The sequence below is a fragment of the Diabrotica virgifera genome, chromosome 2 (assembly GCF_917563875.1).
Source record: "Diabrotica virgifera virgifera chromosome 2, PGI_DIABVI_V3a".
In the NCBI taxonomy this organism is placed as follows: domain Eukaryota; kingdom Metazoa; phylum Arthropoda; class Insecta; order Coleoptera; family Chrysomelidae; genus Diabrotica; species Diabrotica virgifera.
Window position 1 is genome coordinate 251429822 of NC_065444.1, and position 15416 is coordinate 251445237.

At 32.5% G+C, this 15416-nt stretch overlaps 1 protein-coding gene across 2 annotated transcripts in view; it reads left to right on the forward strand.

Annotated features, from left to right (window-relative positions):
• Nucleotides 1-13256, forward strand: part of LOC126880527 (N-acetylgalactosaminyltransferase 7) — a 45086-nt gene extending 31830 nt beyond the window's left edge. Inside the window, exons 7-8 of one of the 2 annotated variants that reach the window (XM_050644442.1) lie at nucleotides 810-923; nucleotides 6356-13256. In XM_050644442.1, coding sequence (XP_050500399.1) covers nucleotides 810-923; nucleotide 6356 — 115 coding nt within the window. In that variant the 3' untranslated portion in view covers nucleotides 6357-13256. Of the gene's footprint in view, nucleotides 1-809; nucleotides 6315-6355 lie in introns of those variants that run through there. The other variant, XM_050644441.1, reaches the window with a different exon arrangement.
• The last annotated feature ends 2160 nt before the right edge of the window (nucleotides 13257-15416 follow it).

A 15416-nucleotide genomic window follows, 5' to 3' on the forward strand; every position in this document is an offset into this window, starting at 1 on the left:
AGTCGCTGCACTGGATGAAGGCATGCTTAATATATCAACTACTATTTTAGTTAATTTTGTTACGAAACATGTACCTTTTCACCATATGATTAAGTCTAGTTTTTCAATTGATTTTACAACGTATGGTTTTCTAAAAAATTTCTCCTAAGGGCTTCTGCATATGTGGGCGGTTTGCCAACGTCGACTGCGCGGTTTACCTGTTTTACTTGATCTCACCCTAATGCCGCCTTTGAGGTTTCACCCTAATACCAAGAAAAACAGAGGGAAACAGGTAAACCGCGCAGTCGACGTTGGCAAACCGCCCGCATATGGACAAGCACTTAGACCGATAAAGTGACAAATCTGCCATTATTTCAGCCGATTCATCAACATATTTTAAAGTTGCTAAATTATCTACAAACTCAGTTTCCTCAACTTGTTCTTCTCTGCTTAAATGAACACCATTCTAAATATTTGCAAGTTAATATTGCACCAAAACAATAAATATTGACACTGTAAACACCCTTGCTAGTGGTTCATGGGATTGGCAAATACAATATATGTACCAACATATTTTTTAAATTATAATAATTTGACCCGTATCTAGTTTTTATTTTTGTTTCGGTTTTTGAAAATATAGAAAATTTTTGCTGAGAATATTCTCGAGAGAATTTTCTGGCCGAGAATATTCTCTTCTAACATCACTAGTTAGGATAGATCTTTTAGATTACAATTTGACTTATCCCCTAAAAGTATTAACTAGCTAACTATCTATTTACTTGTAACCTATTTTATGTTTTCTGATATTACATTACATTGTTTGTTTCTAGGGTTCACAAAAAATGCATGGCTCTACATCCGCAAAATTCCCACCTCAGTCTGATGCCCTGCGATATCAACAACGCTTACCAACAATGGCTGTTCAAGCAAATCAAACCCAAATGGTACGAATAAACACCTTTAACGATAACGGATATACAATACGTAGGGTTTTTATAAACTTGACCTAAAACTTTCATTTTCAAAGTGAAGTGACTGATTTTTTAATAAGCAATATCTTGCATTACGCTCGAAAAAAAATCCTACGTAAAACGAAGATAAAAATTTTCTAGGTTATGAAAAACTTTACAAGGTATATGTGAATTCGTAACTAATTGATGGCCTTCCACGACATGTTTGGTACGAGTGTACTAATTTTCTGTCTATTTTTTCCAAAATATTTTACCAAAATATTTAAGAAATTCAAATAGATAAGATAGGTTTAATCAATCAGATGCTAGCTAAATCATTATTCTTTCTTCAATATCATCACCACAAACTATTGTTAGATATGTACGTATTTCATTTGTGCCCATAGTGATCTATATTGATACTAATACGGGGTTGTGCTTGTTCTTGTCTTTTCACACAACAAGCACTGTTTGTGATGTTTACCTACCTCGTTGTTTGCTCTAGGCTGCTCTAAGTAAGTTCACTAGATAGATGTCTTTTAATTAGTTTCAAATTCTCTTGTCTTAGTTGAGCGTTTATTAACAATTTGAAGTCGTGTTTCATCTTTAAGTTAATTTAAATTTAGAACATCATCTTTGTCAAATGTTTTTTACTGTTTTGGTTTATGTATCTGACCCAATAGATCTCACTGAAACTCAGCAGCTGTCAGTTAAAATTGTTTTAATGCCGGGGCTAGATACAACGAATACTATATTTACAGTATAAAACTGGTTGTAGAATACAGGAACGAGACAACACTCTGTTTAACGCGCCTGTAAAAGTGTTATCGACAGTAAACGGGAACTCTTTTTATTATTGACGTATTCAGCTCAATTTCCTTGTGCCCTAGCGACATCCTTCAATTTTTGTATTTTTTATTCAGTCGAACCCGCTTATTGGAATAGCCTTCGTGCCAATCAAAAATATTCTTATAACCGGATTATTCTAATAACCGATCATTGGTTGCTGGCCGTAATAATAGTACATACCATGTTAATTAGATGCATATGGTTTTAGGTCGTTATATGTCAATAATACAATAGCGTAACTTATTTATTAAAAGACCAAATTACAATAAGTATATTATGTGGATGCATACAGTAATTAATACGAAATTTATGCAAAATATGGATTATATAAATATTTTCGTATTAAAATACGTACATAAGAACATTACTTATTTAGTCTTGAAAAGTAAGCGGTAATTGTAACTTGTTTTTTTATTACATAAAATACTAGTCATTGTTGCCCTAAATTATAAAAATTAGAAAAATTTACATTGGTTTGGCCATTCAGAAAACGTCTTATCTTATAACATTACAAGCGAATTGGACGAACTGTTTCTTAAAAATTTTATAACAGGCAAGTGGGTGGCAATATGTATAGTTTGTACACAAAGGAAATTATTTTATGTCCTGAAAACGTGAATTTGTCGGCGACCGATTGAATTGGTCCTCACGACAAACTATTAAAATATTTATTACCTGACAATCCAAATATAAAACAGCACTACAGCTCGTCGAGGCCCTTGGCGAGAAACCATAATACAAGATATAATTTAAATTTTTAGGAAATTGTAAGTAAAAACTTATTCGTCGACCTGAAAAATATTCTAATAAGCGGTATTATTTTATTAATACGTATTCCAATAAACGGATAAATTTATTAAGGAGTAAATGGAAACGTTTCGGTACCTCGAATTTATATTCCATAAACCGGGATATTCCTATAACCGGTACTCTAATAAGCGGGTTCTACTGTAGTTAATTATTGTATTTAAGTTGTAAATCTACTTGATTTATCGAATGTTTCAAATGCTTCTATTTACGGCAGACTCACCTTCCCTCCAGAATCCTTCTGACGGACCGTAGCTGTTGTGTATGGGTGTGGGAGTCTCGGTTTTTTGTTTTACCCACGTAGGGACTAGCTCTGTTCGTTTTGTAGTTCGAATTGGACATCGAATGCCACACTGGCCGTTAGGGTTGTTGAATTTGCAGACGTATGGCTCAGACCATGCTGGTGTAGATGAATTTGTGAATTCTCATTATATTTATTCTTTTAAGTGTTTAAAAACAGATGAACGTCCGATAACTTTTATTCAGTTCAAATACTCTAGCGTGATTCACTGAATAGGCATGTATCTGTCGAAGATTGGTCAGCAGACCAGTCTCCAGTCCACTTATACACCCTCTTTACAAATCAGTAACTGTTAAATCATTGAAAAACGGAGCTAGAACCGTTGGCGTAAATGATTGTCTAAAAAATAGAACATTTTGACTAACGGCGTCCTAATCGTTATATTAAATAAAATTCCAATTTTGGTAAAATATTTTGGACCGTTTCACACAATCTTCGTTTCATCCGAAAACTTCGCTTGTTTCCAGAGTCACAGTAATTTTAAAAACACATGTTTGTTAAAAAGTGCTTAACTTAAACGTCTTCCAAGTTATCAATTTAAATGTTGAATCTGTTATGTCCATTTCAATTTAGGTAAAGAGAAATAAATGAAAAGACTTACTCACAATCGATTTATTCTACCACAGACGACTGGTTTCAATTGCTATAATTTACTAAGTAGCATCAGGTCTCCGGTACGGCAAAATAAATGCTGAAATTACAATAGCCAGTATTTAGGGTACTGCCTGGTACAAAATATACAGTATTATGTCCCTGTGTATCCATATGGAAAACTTTTTTATTATTAATTTTACGAAAAAAAGTTATTCTCCATAAAATGCTCTGCTTGGTCCAAAACCTAAGATTTAACCATCAAATATCAAATTTTTTCAATATACGAGGTATGTCAAAAAGTTTGAATTTCACTCAAGGTAGCTTTATTTTTCACAATATTGAAAATTGCTGTTATGAAAAGTTGTTGGGAATTAAAAACTATATTCCAGTATGCAATTACATCCTTCTACTTGAAAAATTTTTTTTATTTGAAAAATTATGCATAACATTATTTTCAGTTCTTTCAATTCAGTTTATTAATAATTTTACGAAAAAAAGTGATTCTCAATAAAAAGTTCTGCATGGTCTAAAACCTAAAATACAACCATCTTATGTCAAATTTTATCCATTTTATACGAGGTATGTCCAAAAATATGAATTTTGCTCAAGAGTAAAATACGTTTATTTTTCACAATATATATTGAAAATTGTTATTATGAAAATTATTTAGAATTAAAAACTATGTTCCAGTATGTAATTACATCCTTCTAATTGAAATATTCTGAACTATAAAGGTACTTTACTTTTGATATAAATTTATCTTTTTTGACATACCTCGTATAAAATTGATTAAATTTGATATAAGATGGTTATAGTTTAGGTTTCAGACCATCCAGAACTTTTTATTAATAATCACTTTTTTCGTAAATTTATTAATAAAAGAGTTATCAGAATTGAAAAATTAATCATAAAAACGTTTTCCATATGGATACAACTTACAGGGACATACTGTATAACACTTATGCCAGTATTAAATGTCTAAGGTTTTAATGGTATACATGTACATGTTTAACTTGTAATATTTTACTTACATGCCGATACAAGGAATATTGTTAAATGTATGTGGTATCATACTTAAAGCTCCGTTACAGCTAGATGGAAACTGCTGACCACACATGGTGGATAGTTTCGCTTAAGGTGACTTCTTCTTCTTCTTAGCCTTCTATCGTCCACGTTTGGACATATGCCTCTCCCAACTACTTCCATCGTGACTTCCTTCCATAGGTGACGACATACCGGAAATCTAAGTGGGGGTGACTATTAGCACCAAAGTGGCTTACTACTAAGCTAACATCAAAATAGAAAATGAGATATCAAAAGCAATAGAAATACGTAGAGGAGTACGACAGGGATGCATTTTGTCACCACTGCTATTTAATGTATATAGTGAAAGCATCTGCCAGGAAGCCCTTTTGCAAGCAAATGAAGGAATCGTAATCAATGGAGAGGTTGTAAATAATATTCGATACACGGACGACACTGTACTAGTTGTAAGAACAGTAGAAGAATTACAACGATAACTTACAAACATAAATATTGCTTGCAACAATTATGGCATAAACATTAATATATAAAAAAAACAAGTATATGGTATTCAGTAAAATCATGACACATCCAGCACAAATTAGTATAAACGGCATTCAAATTGAAAAAGTATCAAGTTACAAATACTTCGGAACTTTAATAAACGAGACTGGAGACCAAAACAATGAAATAAAAAGGCGTATCGAAATTTCATAAAGATGAGAAAATTCTTCTGCAACAGAGTTATAAGCATCCCTCTACGATTAAGAATGCTAAGAGGCTACGTATTTAACACGCTATTGTACGGTGTAGAGGCCTGGACTCTCAAACAGAACAACATAAAAATAATTAATTATTTATATGGGAAATAAGCCACAATTAAAATGAAAAAAATAATTTTATTAACGTTTCGACGCCCAAATCGGGTGCCGTTGTCAAAATACAAAATATTACTAAAATATTACTATATATACATAAAAATATTGAAAGTTTCGAGATGTGGTGCTACCGTCGAATGCTGAAGATAAGTTGGGTTGAAAGAATCACAAACCTTGAAGTAATACGAAGGATAGGAAGAGACCCAGAAATTTTGTTAACGATAAAACGAAGAAAACTCTAGTATTTAGGTCACCTGATGAGAGGTCACAAATACGCATTACTTCAAAATATAATTCAAGGAATAATAGAAGGAAAACGGAACTCAGGCCGTAGAAGAATGTCATGGTTGCGGAATTTGAGAGAGTGGTTTGGCTGCACCATTAATGAACTTTTTAGGTCAGCTGTAAACAAGGTCAGGGTAGCCTTGATGTTTTCCAAATTTCCGGTAGGAGTGGCACAAGAAGAAGAATTAATGGTGTTTATTTCTTCTTTGATTCATACCTCCTGCATTTAAATGGAGTTGCTGGTACGACGCGACGTGGAGATAATTCTGCAACTGCAACAAACGCCAGAAAACTAGGACATACCTTTTAAAGGACTACACAAAATTCTTACTAATATCATGAAAATGCTCGATAAGAGTTATGAGCAATGCTAACACGTGTTTTTCTAATGACTGCGACTCTGCATTGAGTGTATTGTTCTATGTGATTGATAATAATCAAAACCAACCAGTTTTTTCACTACGTTCAAACTCTTGCAACATTCCTTTCATTCCTCATTCCTTTCTTCTTCATATATTACTGTTCTCTCGGTAATTTCACTGTTTTAGTTGGTTGTACATTTTTTTTATAATTAAACTAGTATTTGTTAAATAAAAGACAAATAGTTAGTGATTATTTTTATTATTTTAATATATATTTATAACTGTTGTTTGATGGCATTTTTATTTCTTACAATATTTTTGTTTCAGATCGAAATCCGTAATAGAATTACTGTTGACAGTCTTGTTAGGTATAAACAACGTTAAATAATACAATAATCAAATAGATCTTATCTTTTTCGACTAAAACACAAAACAAGGTAGACATTTTCGGAAACAGGCGTTAAAATATCTATAGTAGAGGTATTTTCAACATAATTTATTGTTCAACTTTTCGGTGTCTTGTTTAGATAACTCGTGTGTGAGTATAACTCGACCTTTCAATACGATTATATGTAGCTTCATCAGGAGCAGGATACGTTGTTAATCATGGTAACTCCAGTGCCTCCAGTACGCAACGTATTTGGAGGTGAAAACTACCAGAAGTTGTCCTGGTATCTGTCTTTTCTACCTTCCCTTCTGATATATTCAATTTCCTGTTTCTTGTGCATCAAAGATGTATTAGATATAGTGTTTTCCTCATTCTACTATGAAAGAACTCTGTTAACCTTTTCGCTGGGGAGCGACTGAGAGGATTTGCATCCCGTCGCTGCGGCGCTAATAGATGTCTTCCGCAGTGAAGCAAATATTTTTGGCTTTTAGGTTACAGTTGACTTAATTGTCGGAATTCTATCATTTGTTTTACTTTATTATTTTATTTACACTGTTTATTGCTAATTCTAGAACTATATATAATAAATAATGTAGTAAAACAAATGATACGGTTCATTTGTTCTTAGGGTTCTTCCAATTCCGCCATCGAATAATATTTACCCCTTTTTGGTAGCGACAATATTCACTTTAAGGTACCAACGCATTCGCAATACTAAACACCTTCTCAGTTACTCCTCCTACTCATCCCGCTCGAGGCACTTTAGGTGGGCGGTTCACGCCCATTCATTCAGAAAACATCTGATGACTTTATATTTTGTTTACGTTATATTTTGTTTATACGCAAATAATCGCTAACCGCAGCGAAGCGGTTAGCCCTGTTGCATATATGCGTTTCCCGCCCATCTCGTGCACTACTGAAATTACGCAAATATGCGGTTCCCGCAGTCAAAGGGTTAAGAAACGGGAGAGACCTTTTTGTTTGAGTAATCACATCCCCCTCTAAAAATCTCTTATTCTTTTTCCAGAAAAATTAACAAAGTCGTAGAAATACTGAAATCCCGAGAATATAAACAGAGAAGAACGCTATGTCCTGTTAACGGCGGGTAATACTAGAGTCATAAAATCAGTCATTCACTTTCAAGTCAAGCCGTTTTTGCTACGAACACCCTCTAACGACACCCTCCTTCGCGGAACCAACTTCGAAAAATTACCAACACCAAAACATCATCAAGATCAACAACCAGAGACCAGTCTAACAACGAGAAAACACTTCCTGAAGAAAGGATAAGAGTCACCTAAACCTAAACACGACTCCCAGAATACACATAACCACTACATCCCAAAGAACAATTATTTGTTGTCGCCCACCTGGAGTCAAACTCCTCATTGTTCGTCTGAATACGCCAACAGAGGAGTCCGGTAAATGCGGCACCCAGCCAAATGAACACGACACTGATCGATGATCCAACCGATCATCTACATCAGTGGAATGGACATCCTAAGTCTTGACGTCACAAAATTGGGAGGAGCTTATATTTGACTCCAAACAATGTTGTTTATAATGTTAAACACTCATAAGGAATTTTAATTTATTGTTTACGTGGTTTGTGTGACAAAATAAGACTTCATTTAGGTATTTAGTTAAAGAAACGTGTCAATTAAGATATTTTTATTCGTTTTTGCCCAGGTGAGTTAATTTAATGCAATGATTAGAACGTAAACAGTTTTGAGGTTATGTTTATTTTTAACCACTAAGGAATAAAAACCACCTGACCAAAAACGAATAAAAATCTCTTAATTAACACGTTTTTTTTAACGAAATACCTAAATGAAGTCTTATTTTGCCACCCAAAGCACATAAATGAAAAATTCCTTATGACCTTTTAACGTTGCAAACAAAATTGTTTGGAGTCACTATAAAGCTCCTCCCAATTTTGTGACGTCAGACTTAGGCTGTCCATTGCGAACTGGTTTCAGCGGATTTACTTTGATTTACAGTGCGAAAATCTCTGAACATTTGGTTTTCGCCTACAGTTGCGATGTTCCTGAAGAAGCTACATATAATTTTATCGATACATTGATTGGACCTACACATACGGGTCATCCAAACAAAACACGGTCCAATCTCAGTTGACGAATACCTAGATATTAAATATTAAAAAAAAACTTCGAGCTGTTAGTACGTGCAGAAGGGACCGCTTATTTGTTGATTCGTATGATCCTCTCCTTCTTGGCGATCAGAATAGCCAAATAAGTGCGCCCCTATGCACATATTAAATGCTTGAACAATATTTTGGCTGTTGGGGTATTTTTGTCTTTGTAGAGAGTGGCTGGAAGACTCACTTCAGAGTGAATAGTTTATTAAATTGATGGCTCTAGCTACATTCTAAATAGAAGAACATTCCAAACGCATCAGCATAGCATCTAAAATGGATATGCGGCATTAAACTGAACTTCACTAGGATGACATTTATTATGGAGTCTCATAACTGGATGAAGCCACATTCCTTCACTGTTCTGTTCAATTCTCCTTCGTTAGCTATTGTTCATAGTATTGAAACATTTAAAAACGAAGCTATATATTTCTGATGAGTTAGCGACAGAAAACTAGACCACATTTTCTTTTATAATGTCCACCACAGTTGTAGAGGAAACATCAGGAAGACATATTACCAGATCGCGGCCTATAAACCGAAAATAATACCAGTATACACACTCACATAACATAAAGTGTGAAAGATTATTTCGAAAAGACATTAACTCCATTACGGGAAAATTGCCAATGGTTGGTATTTACCAGAATATTAAACAAAAAAGTAATATAAAAACTTTTTGTGTAAGGTATATTTATGTAAAAATATCCAAAAGGATTTTTTTAAATTCATTAAAACTTTTTTGGTCCCATTAGATCATCATCAGTATCCCGAGAAGTAATTCCACTTAAATTACTATTAGACCAGGGCGCATCTGTAAAAATATTAGTACATTTGGACGTTGAGAGGTGACTCAAATTTTTTGCAGAAATTGCTTGAAAATAACTCAAATAATAATATTTGAGTTATCCTCCCTCTCAAAAAGATCCGGAACATTGTTTAAATAATCAAAATGTCAAAAAATTAAGGAAAAATTCGATTTTTTTCTTGGTTTTTTGATTATAACTTTAAAAGTATTCATTTCCGAGAAAAGTTGTACAAACATAAAAGTTGCATAATTAAATTTCCTACAATATAGAATTGGTTAAAAATTTAAAAAATAGTCACCCTTGTTGCAAAATAGCAATAATTGCGAAAAAAACATGCAAAAATAAGTATCCGCATTTTACGTTTTTCAACCATTTATGCTACACTTAAGACCTTCATATTTTACCCAGAAAAACTATATGCTACAGTAAAATAATACAGTAAATTTCATTAAGATCGGTTCAATAGATTTTGCAAAATAGATTTTGTAATCCAGCTTTCGCAAAAAAAATCATTTTTTCAAAATGTTTCAGGACTGAAAATAAAGGAGATAGCAAGTTGAAATTTTATTTGCATATAGAAGTGAACCGTACCTTTCATTTGCAATTTTGCAAAATTAAAATCGATTAACACCACGGTGTCAGGATTTTTTTTAAATAAACATTAATTATTGGTGCTACGCGCAGGACAGCGGATATTTTGCTCTGATTGGGCATTCCAATGACCTTTGATAATGATTGATACATTTTAATTTTTATTACATTTCGATATAAATAAATAAATTTGTTTATTTCAAAATAAAAACACATACTCTATCCTTTAAAATAACACTTTTTTAGCAAAAACTTTCTTTGTTCATATATTTTAACTTAGAGAATAAAAGTATATTATTTTTAAATATATGCAATTGTTTAAACAATATTTCACAAACAATAATAAAATTAGTTTGATTTTTGTATAATTAAAATACAACAAAATATAGAGTAAGAAAATAATATATTAGATAGAGATTGGAATAAATTTTGGTGGAAATCAACTTGTGTGAATCGAACACCGCTGTCCTGCGCGTAGCACCAAAAATTAATGTTTATTTAAAAAATTTCCTGACGCCGTGGTAATTAATCGATTTTAATTTTAAAAATTGCAAATGAAAGGTATAGTACACTTCTATAAGCAAAAAAAATTCAACTTGCTATCTGCTTTATTTTCAGTCCTGTAACATTTTGAAAAAATGAATTTTTTTTGCGAAAGCTGGATTGCAAAATTTATTTTGCAAAATCTATTAAACCGATCTTAATGAAATTTACAGTATTGTTTTACTGTATCATAAGGTTTTTTTGGGTGAAATATGAAGGTCCTAAGTGTAGCATAAATGGTTGAAAAACGTAACATGCGAATACTTGTTTTTGTATGGTTTTTTCGCAATTGTTGCTATTTTGCAACTAGGGTGACTATTGTTTAAATTTTTAACCAACTCTATATTATAGGAAATTTAATTACACAACTTTTATGTCAGTGCAACTTTTTTCGGAAATGAATACTTTTAAAGTTATAATCAAAAAACGAAGAAAAAAATCTAATTTTTCCTTCATTTTTTGACATTTTGAATGTTTAAACAGTGTTCCGGACCTTTTTGAGAGGGAGGATAACTCAAATATTATTATTTAAGTTATTTTCAAGCAATTTCTGCAAAAAAATTTGAGTCACCTCTCAACGTCCATCTCAAAACAGATGCGCCCTGGACTATATAAAAACTGTAAAATTTTGACTGTGGCAAAATAATTTGGTTATTACTTATTTCATAAAATGTATAGCTATAAAAACTTTCGTTTTACAAATATTGGGAAAAACCAAAAAACTCACAATCTTGTAAAAATAATTATTTTCTCTTTAGTGTAATGCGACCGGTTTCGATGTTTTTCAGTTTTACATCATTATCAGGCCCAACACTCTCATGTAATAGAGTTATAAGTTGTGGTGGTTGATAAACAAGTCAAGATCGTAATTATGTAAAATATGAAATATTTCTAAAATATGGAAGAATATGTTAAAATATGAAAAGCAGACTGGTCAAATTTGGGTGATGAATATCAGTGCACCTATTATTTTCTTCCCTTTTATGATTCGATCTGATTTCTAATTCTATGCGTCCATTTCTTTCCATCTTTGTTCCCAAATGGATATATTCGGAACATGACGAAATTACCTTTCCATCTTCTATGTTTAGTTCACCTCCTACGCACATTTTTTTCGTTTTTGTTGAATTAGCATTAAGATCCATCGCTCGTATTTTACGCTTTGTCTTGAATTACAGATCTTTCTGTTCCTGTACGATGACTACTTGATCGTGCGCGAAATGAAGCGTATATACAGTTGTTTCGTCGTTTAATAGTATACACATTCCAGACGATGATCTCCTGTATTGCTTCGTTGCCACATTCAGGTAGATTTTGAAGAATATTCGAGATAAACGGTAGCCATGTCTCTCATTTACCCTAAAATTGTCTTAGAACTGGTTGTTAATCTTCATTTTTGATCGAAGATCGTTATAGAATCGTATTATTGCTTTTACAAGTACTATATTAATAGATAAGCTTTCCAGTACTTGGCAAGTCTACAGAGGGGTATTGTCAAGTCAACAAATAATAGATGAGTCCTAGCTATTCTTTTTCATTTAATTGGAGTAAAATGTAGATGTGGTCGATTAAAGACCGTCAAACTCTAAATCCTGCTTGCTGTTCCAGCTCAATTGATTCATATTCGTTTTCGGCTATGTTTTTCATAACTTTTCCGTACAATCTACAGAGTGCTGGTATCTGAGATGCAGCAGTAGTTCTTCTAGTCTGCCTTATCCCCTTCTTTGCGGATCTGTGTAATTCATCCTTCTGTCCAGCTTTCAGGTATATTATTCCCGTTTAGGTAGGTATCTATGAAAAACTTCTGTCAGCATGTTAATTAACGTTAATGTTACATTTTTCAAAAGTTCAGCAGGGATTCCTTCTTGTCCACAGGGTCTTTTATGTTTCGTGGTTTTTATAAGTTTGGTAGATTTTATCACATATATTCCTTTTGCAATTGAGGTACTCGTTAGTTTACATTTGCTGTACCCATATGGTAGAAATACAAGGGTAACTTGTTTCAACTACAGTCTCAAGCTGTTCCCTTACGCTTGAATTTATAATGATATACATTATGTCGTAAGTTTAATTCAAGAGTTAAAAAGTAAAGTTAACTCATTTACGCTTATACATTATGTGATATCAGTATTTACCTGATGATTTTCAGAAACAATTAAAATTTCACCTCTTTTATTAAATTGAATTATTTGCTTTTCAAGACTGGCTTGTAATGGTCTGATAGGCCTCAAACGTTTTGATGATAAATCAATAATCCTTTTGGAAATTTTTACAAAAATATACAATAATTTACAAAAATAAATTTTTATATTAATTTTTTTTTATTTTGAGAAGACTTTTAAAAAAGACAACATCCGAGACCTAATTGACTTTAACTCCACAACACTTTATAAAATACAGTGTGTTTTGGAAAATTTGTAATAAAACAGGAAAAGAACACATTTAAGACTACTTAGCACAATTCTTCCTCTGTTTGTTGTAATATTATTTCAAATAAATGTTACGGTAATTCTACAAATTGCTCATTCAAGTTGATGTCATTGACTCGGTAGTAATAATGATTTTTGTAAATAAGACAGGGTAAATTGATCAGTCGTTGTTGATATTGATATTCATCCACGTTTGTTAAATATTATTTTATTGTAAATTTTTTTGATGGATAAGAATGGTTTTATATATTTATATTTTACTTCTAATGTATGATCTATTATTTATTATTTAAATATATACTTGATGGTATAAGTTTTGTTTTAATTAGGTATTCCAACATTTTCCTCACCTTTTGGGTTATAGGTAACCTAAAAACCAGGATGTAAAATCATCCCAGAACTTTTTAGAATTAATTTCTTTTTTGAGAACGATTTCCAGTGTGACAATCGGAACGTGAAACATTAGTTAATTAAAAATGTAACTTTCACTACACCAATAATTGTGGATCAATCCTATATAAACATTATAATACTTAAAAAAATTAGTTGAAGTAGAACTAAAAAAAAGATTACTCACAATACTGAGACAATTCTAATTGTAACACAAGTTAGTGAAAATAAGGCTTCTTAAGAAAAAACATTGTGAAATACAACTTAGAGAAATGGAACCTAGAAGCAAGCAAATACGACTTGAACGTAAACAAAGAGAAGACTCAGATAATGAAAATATCAAGGAAGCAAAGGACGGAAGATCAAAATAGAAGTAATGATAGACCAACAAAAAATAATACAGATAAATTCATACAAATACTTAGGAACAGTAATCAACAACAAAGGAGACATCGAGGACGATCTTAACAACAGAATGGAAAACACATGAAAATTATTCCAAGCACTAAATAGAGGATTCCTTAATAACAAAGAAATATCAACAAAGACCAAGATGACAATATACAAAACAATATATAGACTACAGTGACATATGGAGCAGAAAATTGGATATTAAACAAAAGACAGCAGAGCAGAATTCAGGCAGCAGAGATGAAATACCTCAGAGGAACGATCGGAGTAAAAAGAACTGATGGAATCAGAAATAAGAGAAAGACTCAAAATCAAACCGATACTTGACTCAATCAAGGATAAAAAATTGGCATGGTTCGGACATCTAACCCGGATGGACAAAAATAGACAAGTAAAAAGAGTGTGGGACGCCAAGCCAATATGGAAGAACAGAAGAGGAAGACCCATTAAAGAATGGAACAGTGACATCTCGCAGATACTGCAGATTAAGGGTAAGACGTAGCAGGAAGCAACACAGATGGCATTCAATAGGAAGGAATGGAGAGAGTTCGTTAAGAGCTAGGACACCTCAGAAGATTGTAAAATATTGTAATTAATGAATTGTATTATAAAAGGCCCAACACTTAAGGTACAAATGGGTCTACTGATTAATTAAGTAACAAGCAACATGAAAGAAAAACTACTGCTTGGAATGTAAGTATATTAGAAAAATAGCAGGCAAGATCTAGTGGGACAAACCGAGTGAGCAAGGCAGAGACATGAATAAATAAGAACTAGCACTGGTCGAACGCCAATATTGGCAAAAATCAAAAAACAAATGCATTGGTTAGGTCACGTACAGTCGGAAAAATGAAAGAACACCCATGAACGATCACATCAATCACTTATTTTGTATTTGCTGTCCTTTTCTATAAATAACAAACGATTGTTTATAGCAAAAGATAACAAATACAAAATAAGTGATTGATGTGATCGTTCATGGGTGTTCTTTCATTTTTCCGACTGTACGTGACCTAACCAATGCATTTGTTTTTTGATTTTTGCCACTATTGGCGTTCGACCAATGCTAGTTCTTATTTATTCATGTCTCTGCCTTGCTCACTCGGTTTGTCCCACTAGATATTGCCTGCTATTTTTCTAATATACTTACATTCCAAGCAGTAGTTTTTCTTTCATGTTGCTTGTTACTTACTTAATCAGTAGACCCATTTGTACCTTAAGTGTTGGGCCGTTTATAATACAATTCATTAATTACAATAACAATCGTTTGTTATTTATAGAAAAGGACAGCAAATACAAAATAAGTGATTGATGTGATCGTTCATGGGTATTCTTTCATTTTTCCGACTGTAGTGTGGATCAAAATCGACTGTTAAAAAGAATAAAGTAAAGAAAGAAATAGCTGAACCAAATAGAAGATGTGTATTTTATGATACGAAGATCAGTTATGAGAGATTAATTAAAAATTCCAGAGCCCCTAGCCCTTATGACTGACTTTCCTATATTAATATGTAGGTACATAATATCCATCTTGTTATCTGTGATCTTCTGACCGACTTCTGCAGCACAAGTCCTCACAAAGAACACAACTATACCTTTGAAAGAACCAAAGGACAAATATGTATGATCGAAAATATACTTTCAAGTATACAGATACTCCCAAAATTTTGGG